General features: G+C 30.8%; 1 protein-coding gene across 1 annotated transcript in view; it reads right to left on the reverse strand.

The window, feature by feature from the left end:
* LOC135964131 (juvenile hormone esterase) overlaps positions 1 to 9,851 on the reverse strand; it is a 35,746-nt gene extending 25,895 nt beyond the window's left edge. Inside the window, exon 1 of the mRNA XM_065516211.1 lies at positions 9,436 to 9,851. Coding sequence (XP_065372283.1) covers positions 9,436 to 9,597 — 162 coding nt within the window. The 5' untranslated portion in view covers positions 9,598 to 9,851. The remainder of the gene's footprint in view (positions 1 to 9,435) is intronic.
* Positions 9,852 to 10,201: the final 350 nt, after the last annotated feature.

A 10,201-nucleotide genomic window follows, 5' to 3' on the forward strand; every position in this document is an offset into this window, starting at 1 on the left:
TCAGTGGTAAATTTCAACTGGTTACACGCGGAATCACAAAATCCATATATCGCTTTGACACGTTACAAAGTTGTATAAACTTCATGGAAATAATACGGAATCGATACCAATTCCAACGTAATATGCGAAATTCATTTACATTATCCCACTAAAAAAAAAACTGACGGTGGAGCGAAAAATTCCATAAATTTCATATCTGGTTTATTATACCGCCTAAAATTGTAAAACATATTTTTAGACGAAATTTCCGTTGGAGTGAAACAAATAAATATTTTTCGAAAATCCCATACATTTTATGGGTAGTCTATTATTTCCAACTAGATCAAGTTCCGACAGTTACGCTGGCTGGCATTATCAAACATTTCAGTGTTTAGAAAAATATTGAAATTTGCAAAAATTATTTTTAAACTGCTGTATTTTAATTACGTTTACAAATATGTAGGTCACTGTAATGACACTCCCTATGAGCACTACCCTTACATGAGATAAATTAAGTATGTCGCTATTCATTTAGCATAAACATGAGTTATGTTAAACCATAAATATTTAAATATTATGACCCGCTATTCACTTTTCTTCAGCTAATTGTTAAATTATCGTTAAAACAAATACAACAAAAATAATTTGCCGCCAACAATGACACCCAATTAGGGTTGCCAGATTCGATTAGTGAATTATCTTGATATTGGGAAGCTTGATTTTGAAAAAAAATAACTTGACAAACTAAAAATTGGGAAAATTTTAATTTTACTTCATTTATTGTGTACTAGCTGACCCGACAGACGTTGTGCTGTCCAAGCAACAACAGCATACATATAAATCAATGTACATATTTTGAGTTTTTATATAAAAAATCGATTTTTGTTCAGAAATATGAGTGATCACAGATCGAGACATTGTGTGCTTTTATATAAAAAATAGATTTTTGGCCAGAAAAATGAGTGATCACTTTCGGTCACATATTTACAGCATTTGATAAGTGGGCGTATTAGTGAGCGTATTATAGGGCGTACAAAACTGTTGTGGACTATTGCGAACATTTAAAAATAAATAGCCAAATCGGTCCAGGCGTTCTGCGAATTTAGATACATGTATCGAAAAAAGTGGGCGAACATTTAAAAACAAATTAGCCAAATAGACGTTTTCCGATTTTAGATAAATCGAATTCCTTCAGTAGAAACTTAAATTGGATAACTACGAACATTTAATCAAAAAATTAGCCAAATCGGTATAGCCGTTTTCCGATTTTAGATAAATCGAAAAAAGTGGGCGAACGACAATTGATTTTTATTTATATACAGTGACTCAAACGCAAAATCGGACAAGAGTTTGTCTGATATAAATGTGCTCTAAACATAAATGGGTGTACCAAAAAAACCTATATCTCTAAAAAATAACAAAAACTAAAATTTGCATAATTAAAACTGTAAACTTTTGCATAAAAACCAAAATAATTCAATTTCTTGACCCAAACACAAAATCGGACAGAGTAAAATAGGTATTCAAAAGTGGGCGATAAATATTTAGTTGCATATCCTTTGTTTTCTCGAATGAACTGTAATCGCTTTTGAATCGATTTTACCATGTTTTGGCATACTTCCGGCGCTATTGAGTTCCATGCTTCCAGTAAGGATTCTTTTATCTGACCTAAAGTCTTAAATTTAATTTGATGCACTCTCCTAGCTAATTCCTTCCAAAGATGCTCCATTGCATTAAAGTCTGGGCTCTGTGCAGGAGTTTCCATAAGTTTGGGACAGTTATGGATCAACCACAGATTTGCAACACCTGATGTGAGCTTGGGATCGTAGTCTTGATAAAATGAAAAGATGTTTTCTGTACCAACTTTTGCGCACTTTTCTCAAAATTTTGCTTCAAAATGTTGAGATAGACAAATTTGTCTATTTTGCCATCGATAAAATGCAAATTCATACTCCGGCACTCAATATGCAGTCCCAAACCATAAACAAAATAGAAGATTTTTGGGACAAAGTAGTAAATTTGTTGATAAACCACCGTAAAGCGCATTTTTATTGATAGTTGCCATTATTTTAAGCCTTTAATCACTGACGGAAGTAAAATTATTGTACATGGATCAGACTGCAAGCTGTTGCCGAATTCTATTATAAAAACACAAAGGCCACTGTTAAGCATGGAGTAGGCTCTGTTATGGTTTGGGCTGAATATTGAGTGCCGGAGTATGTGTTTGGCTCAAAAAATTGAGTTATTTTGGTTTTTATGCAAAAGTTTACAGTTTTAATTATACAAATTTTAGTTTTTGTTATTTTTTAGAGATATAGGTATGTGTATTGTAAATAGAAGCGAAAAAAACAATTTTTTTGGTACATCCATTTATGTTTAGAGCACATTTATATCAGATAAACTCTTGTCCGATTTTGCATTTGAGTCACTGTAGATAGATAGATTATTTTTAAGCATTTGAATATTTTTTTAAAATTGTATTTAATATGTCTGCCCGAGATAATTTAGGAAATGTTGGCAGTGACAATAATTTACTACGATCTCAATTATATAATTTGAATCGTAACTTTAACGTAGCTCATTTAAATTGTACGAGTCCAAATTTAAATCCAAACTCTACAAAATTATGGAGTTGTTGAGTGTCTCTTTGTTGAAATTGTTTTTGGTGATGTAAAGCTTTTAGTGGGGATTGTATATCTTCCTCATGGTGACTTTCTTTCACTTGATGGTGAAATATCTGATATTCTTCTTCGATATTCAAAAATTCGTATTATTGGTAAATTCAATAATAATTTGATCCGATTTAGTCTCTGACAGCTCGTGGAATGAGTCTTTCGCCTATTCATAATTCAATGCCTACGCATTTTGATGTTCGTCATAATTCAATTTCATTATTGGACTATTTTTTGGTATCTTTTCCGCAGTTGGTGGAAAAATCCAATCAATTTCAATGCCCTGGTATAACACGTCACTCATTCATTTTTTACTGGACAATTTTATGAATTTTACAATTTTAGAAAAACAAATAATTACGAAGAAATGTCAATTCCACTTTGAAAACGGTAAGTGATTTCATTCCGAAAGAAATTTTCGTTTTACTTTTTCTGAAGAAGCGAAATACAGAATTATTTCACTTTCGATAGAAAGGGAATTCTGTGACAGGTGCGATAGTTAAGAATGTGCCTTGACAAGCCTTAAAATAACTTTACAATCAAGCTCATTCAAGGCCGTATGGCAACACTACACCCAATATTAAACAACAATGCCATGTACTGTTAAAATATGACAAACAAATAGACAGACAGACAGTCAGTCAGTAATTTACGAACAATGTTGCCTACAAAAACGCTTTTTGTTTTAACTATAATTAAAAGTAAATAAAAAATACAAACAAATTAAATGGAACCTTAAAAGCTTAAATATAATAAAAAAGAAACAAAACAAATACATTAAAATTATTTTGTTTTAAGAATTTTTATCTTAGTATTGCTACTTATTTATTTTTTTTTTAAAAAAAAACTTAAAATAAATTGTAAAATGAAATGTTTGTTTGTTTGTATATAATTTTCGTTTATCTAATTAGTTGATATTATCTAACACCTATTTTGTTTGTGGCTCATCTTCCGTATTTACCGCTAAAAGGTTTCATTAATAAAAATCAACGCAAATAATTTGATTTAAAGTAAATGTACCTTGAAATTAAATTTATTAAATTACTTAGAAAAATTTAAAAAGACACAGCTAATCAAAGTCATTAGATTAATTTTATATTTTTACAAAAATCTTTATATTCTATTTATCTTTTATTTTTAGTTTGTTTAAGAGTTCATTAAACGACCTTGACATGATTCTGTCATATTGATTGAGAGTCTAGAGTTTTAAAATGTGTACGATGCACGTGATTTATTACAATATTATTGTAACTGTTTTATTTTATTATTTTTATTAAATATTATTACTATTATTGTTTAATATTACAGTTACAAAAAGAAAAAAAAAATATTAATACAACTTCTGTTTTACAAAATTTGCCTTGAATATTTTTTTCTCAACATTCAAGTGCCGTTAGCAAAATAAAACTGTAATTTTTTCATAATTTTTTAAAATTATTTATTGTTTTATTTTTTCCAAAAATATCATGCAAGATCTTACTTAATGGTTTTTGATTGTTAATCGCAACCATTAAGTCATCTTTCATTACAAAAAATCAAATAACTATTGAAAGATTTAAAATATTAAGTGAATGAGTTAAGAATATTTTTATTTGTATGTATACCTTTTGTATTATGTATGTTACAACATTTTAAATGACTTGGTAAAAAAAGAGATGTGGCAAAGAATTTAAATTTTTATTAAAAACTTTTTATACAGGTCTGTCACACATTCTGGGGGCTAATTCTCGCGTTCGAGTAAAAACTCGTTTGTTATCGAGCACAATCATTATAATTTTCTTTACAATTTATTCGAAATGGTATAAGAGAAACGTTCGAATAAGTATTCGCTCGTATACGAATGCGAGAATTAGCAAATATTCAGGCCTGTCATACATTTTGTTCGGAATGGTTTTTATTTCGTTCGATCACATATTAGGTTCCTCAGATTCTGTATAATTTATTCGCCCATGTTTTGAAAAGCGCATATCGCTTAAAATTTGCGTTTTTGATTTGAAAACGCCAAACTGATGTTCTGACAAACGAAAACGCTAGAATAAGCAAAATACGGAATTAATTCCACTTTCAATCGGAATTGAAATCTGTGACAGGTTTGACTAATTCGACATTTTCTGAAGAAGTAAAATACGGTATTAATTGCACATTCGAGCGAAATGAAATGCAAGAGGAATAAATGCCACTAAGAAAACTGAAAGTGGTTTCATTAAAAATGTAATTTAATTTTTAGGTTTAAATCAACTTAAGAAATGGAAAGTATTTGATTTCATTCCGATAAATTTTGTATTCGTTTGAAAGGCCACTATGTATAACAGAATATAACATCGGCTTCGCTGGCTAGCGCGAAATTGAAATTGACCTCATCGTTGACGCTGATTTTAAATGGGCCCGAACAACACCTATTTTGATAAAACAATTTTATCATTTGCTCGATAAAATTCGACAGATGTAGATTCAACAATATGATCGCTATCAACTGTCAAAGTTCGGAAGTTCCTATTGGAAGACCTTTTAGAATGTCAATTATAAAATCCACCGAAAGCTTAAGAAATTATAAATTCAAAAATCTTGATTACTATAGGAACTACGATAAAATCTATCACTAGGGAAACTAGAAATATGACCTAAAAAAGGTCATATTATCATATATTTATATTTAATAACACATGCAAAATATTGAGAATTTCTCAATTACAGTTTACTTGATATTCAAACAATAACTAATTTGGTATGGGAGATACCACTAATCCCACCCATTTTTATGTATTTTATGTAAAAAAATAACTCATATCAAGCTTCACTTTAACATTCCTTTTTATGGGAGGGGTCATTCCTACTAATCCAATCACTAAACTTTGTAAAAAGGATCAGGAATAAATGCGTTTTTAGCTAACCTCCGTAGAATGGTAATAAATTGATTGATACACATTTTAAATACTTTTAGAATTATAGTTCTCCCGATATTCGAAATTAATTATTTACTTTGTATGGGAATTGCCACGACCGCTAATGAAATCCCGACCATTTTCATCCAATCTCTGTAAAATGGTAATAGATCTATGCGTACAAAGTTTGCAGAATCTTGTAATTATTACTTTTAATGGGAGGTGACTCACCTCCTTTACCGACCCTCCATTTTGGTTCCCCAGACTTTCGAAATAAATACTTTGTATGGGAGGTGCTACGCCCTCTAATCTAACTTCGCCTATATTCAGCTAACTCCGCACAGTAATAAGAAATTAATTCGTAAAAAGTTTTAACACTTTTATAATTGTAATAATTCTCCATATATTCAAAATTAAATATTTACTTTGTATAGGGTGTGACACGACCACTATTCCAATCCCGAAAATTTTCAGCGATACTATGCAAAATGATAAAAGAGACATTTATACAAAGTTTGAATAATCTTGGAATTATAGCTCACAAAATATTTAAAAATAACTATTTACTTTGTATGGGAGGTGACTCGCCACCTGTTCCTATCCGTTCCATTTTTGCTTAAACTTCATGCAGTGATAAGAAATTGATTCGTATAAAGTTTAAAGACCGTCAAAATTATAGTTCTGCAGATATTATACAATAACTATTTACTTACTATTTACATATTGAGAAAATAAAAAAAACCTGCAAGCGACTTTAAATTATTAAAATCTTCTTCTTCATTGTTTTCTATAACAACTCTGACTTAAAACAGAGCGAAATCAATACTGTTTAATTGTTTCTCTTATCTTATTTATTTACAACAACAAATTGGACAAACCCCAGCAGTTAAGCAAGTAGTCAATGTATCCCTTAAAGACAGTAATTGTCACAAATGTCTTATCACTTGGCTAACTCCAATTTATATATTTTGGTCATTTGACACGTGTGTGCACTTTGTAGTGCAGAGAGAAGACAATTGGTTACTTTATACATCCCAAGTAATCTAGCGTGAAGACAATTGACACTTAAGTGTCTCTAAGTAATCTGGAGTGTAGTCACTTTAAACGTTTTGTGAGTAATTCGTACAAACTGGTTTTATAAAAATTGTGTTGATATAATTCTCATACAGTTTATTTTTATTTTTGCTTAAGTATCTGGTATCCCATGTAACATAGCATGAAGTCAATAGTCACTTTAGTGTCTCTTAGTAACCTATGGAGAAGTCACTTCATACTTTTTTTTTGTACTGCACTTTATTTTACCCACCAGAAGCGTTGACTACTTTCGATCAGATAGTCACATTGTATCAAATGAGTCAATTGAACCCCTGCTTAGGACATGTACGTATTAAAATAACTAGTCAAGTAGCTGATCAAGTAACCAGTTACAAAGCTAGTAGTGTAACTGACGCTATGTAACAAGTATGTGAATCTAATGCGTGCCTACTTTGGACCAGCTAGACAGTCCCATTGTAATCAAAAAGAGACAATTGACCCCCTGCCTAGGACATGCCCGTGTTAAAATGACTAGTCACGTGGCTATCGAAGTAACTAGCTCCCACCCTAAAGGATGGGTAAAATCACTAGTTCGGTACTGTCTCCTCGAACTGGTGGGATACGCATTGCTTTGTTTACTTTTTAGCTTAAGGTTCACATGTACACGTTTTTGCATATGTGTTAGTAACATCTTTAAACGCTTCCCAGCAGTTCTAGGAGACAGTACCGAACTAGTCACTTTACCCATCATTTAGGGTGGGAGCTAGTTACTTCAATAGCCACGTGACTAGTCATTTTAACACGGGCATGTCCTAGGCAGGGGGTCAATTGTCTCTTTTTGATTACAATGGGACTGTCTAATAGCTGGTCCAAAGTAGGCAACGCATTGGCTTCACATACTGGTTACATAGCGTCAGTTACCTCGCTAGCTTTGTAACTGGTTACTTGATCAGCTACTTGACTAGTTATTTTAACTCATGCATGTCCTAAGTGACTATCGGATAGCTGATCGAAGGTAGTCAACGCTTCTGGTGGGTAAAATAAACTGCAGTACAAAAAAAGTTTGAAGTGACTTCATCATAGGTTACTAAGAGACACTAAAGTGACTATTGACTTCATGCTATGTTACATGCGATATCAATATACTTAAGCAAAAATAAAAATAAACTGTATGAGAATTATATTAACACAATTTGTAAAAAACCAGTTTGTACGAATTACTCACAAAACGTTTAAAGTGACTACACTCTAGATTACTTAGAGACACTTAAGTGACAATTGTCTTCACGCTAGATTACTTGGGATGCATAAAGTAACCAATTGTCTTCTCTCTGCACTACAAAGTGCACACACGTGTCAAATGACCAAAATATATAAAATGGTGTCAGCCAAGTGATAAGACATTTGTGACAATTACTGTCTTTAAGGGATACATTGACTACTTGCTTAACTGCTGGGTTATAGCTCCTAAAAAACTGAACCGATTTCAATAAAATATATATTCTGCACTTCTGTGAATAAATCCCTTTAAAATGGTATATTTCTTGCCCAAATTGAATGTATAATGTGAGCGTAAAAGGGGTCTAAAGAAATCGACTTGCCTATTAATATTATGATGATTTATTGCTCTTTTGTTAAAGTACTATCAGATCTTATAATATTGTCAGAAAAATGTTCAACAAATGTCTAACATTTTTGTCAGACATCTGACAATTGTTTGAACACATCGCGTTGCTAATGTCAGAGAATTATCAGGGACAATAAAATCATTTGAAATTCAAAAGTGGTTTATGGGACAAAAATTAAATAAAAAATGTATAGCGACATTTCAATTAATGAAACCTGCATCCATAGAGAATTGGCATAGAGCAGAAACTCTCCTGTCAAAGACCTAACTCAGTTGTCAGAAACCTAAGTGGTGAGAATGTATTAGTAGAAAAAACTATATGAAAACAAAAACACTCGTATGTGTGATTATTTTGAGTAATTTTTTTGTTTGAGTTTTTTTCTAGTTTCCGCTCTATGTTTCTCTATGCCTGCATCATAAATTGCAGATATGAGCCAATTGACTTGACTTTTCTTACCCAGTCGCCAATAGGCTATGAAAACGGTAAAATATCAAGGCACAAGCTAAAATCCTACAGCTGAAAGGTTGAATCCGTGTGATCACACGAAAATATTATAAAACTTAGCGAAGAAGTTGAGGCACGGCGATGTTTATGGGAAGAAAAAAGATAGAACAAGGCACTGATGAATAATTCCAAATTGTTTGGATCTGGCAATTTTTGCCATACAACAGTCTGACAACCGCGTGAACTGGCAATTTTTGGTGGTAGATAAATTTATTTAAATTTATTATTTATTTATATTTACAATCGTCTGAACTGGGGGGTTATTATTTAACTCGATTCTAAACGAAACACTTTCGAAATACAATGTATAAAGCATACAAATTCCAACGAATTTATTTTCGAAAGCAGTTACATAATAATCCGCCTGACAATTTTTCTTTATCAGTACATTACCAGATCTGACAACATTGTAAGATTTGACAACTTTAATAATCTGATTTGAAAATATTTGTTTGTTATTACCAAATATTTTTTTCTACAAACATTTTCACACAGCTGTCTTCTAATATAATTATCAAATATTAAGAGTCATATTAGCGAAAACATTTTTCTTCTTCTTTGTGAATAATGAGAATTTCAAGTTTTGAAATACATATTTTCAAAATAAATTTATCTCACGTGCAAATGAATTTGTTGAATAATAATTAAGACCCTGTATTAATATTATTTTAACTAGTAATATTTATATTGTTTTTCATTTGTTTGTTTGTTTCTAATTAATACAATTGTACTCACCTTTAAAGAGTTTGAGAGTTTGCCCGCTCTAGCAATGGCTGTACCAAATGTTGAAGGTGCTATAGCAATTGATGTGGATTCTGGCACTCCAATTATGCAGACTAGTACGAAGGTTAGCAATGTTAATATTGTACTACTGCCACAAGGTTTACGAAACAACATGTTTTTAATTTTTTTATAATATTCTCATATATATTTCTTTTTTTTGTTTAGGCCAACTATAAGACACTTTATTTATTTTTTTCAACTACTTCTGTAGCATTCACATTAATTTCTTTAAATTCTTCTTTGTATATTTTTTTAAGTATTAAAATATATTAAATTTTGTTGAACACCAACTGTGGCATGTAGTTACAATTACAAATTTTGATGCTTAATTTTTTTTAAATAAACACGGTTTTTTTAGTAGTTGTTTCAATTTACTGCAGATATAAAATAATTATAATAAATTCACAAGCAATTTGTTTTATTAGTTTTTAAATTATTTAAACAAGTCACTTCTTTTTGTTTTACATGTGTTTGAGCTTTTGTTTAAATTAATTCTTTCTACAAAGCATTTTCCAAGTTTGCACAGTTATGAATTCGTTTTGTATATTTAAGTTTTGTGTGTATCTCTAAATATTTTAACCAAAACAATATCTTTGCTCGGTCATGGTCTTTTTCCAAATGAATGTCAACTAGTTTAAGGTTTTATTTCGAATTTAACGGATTCAACATGAACAATTTGTAAGAATGTGTTTTCAATTTTGCTCATTTAATCATTCAA

This window comes from Calliphora vicina, chromosome 1, assembly GCF_958450345.1.
Source record: "Calliphora vicina chromosome 1, idCalVici1.1, whole genome shotgun sequence".
Lineage (NCBI taxonomy): Eukaryota > Metazoa > Arthropoda > Insecta > Diptera > Calliphoridae > Calliphora > Calliphora vicina.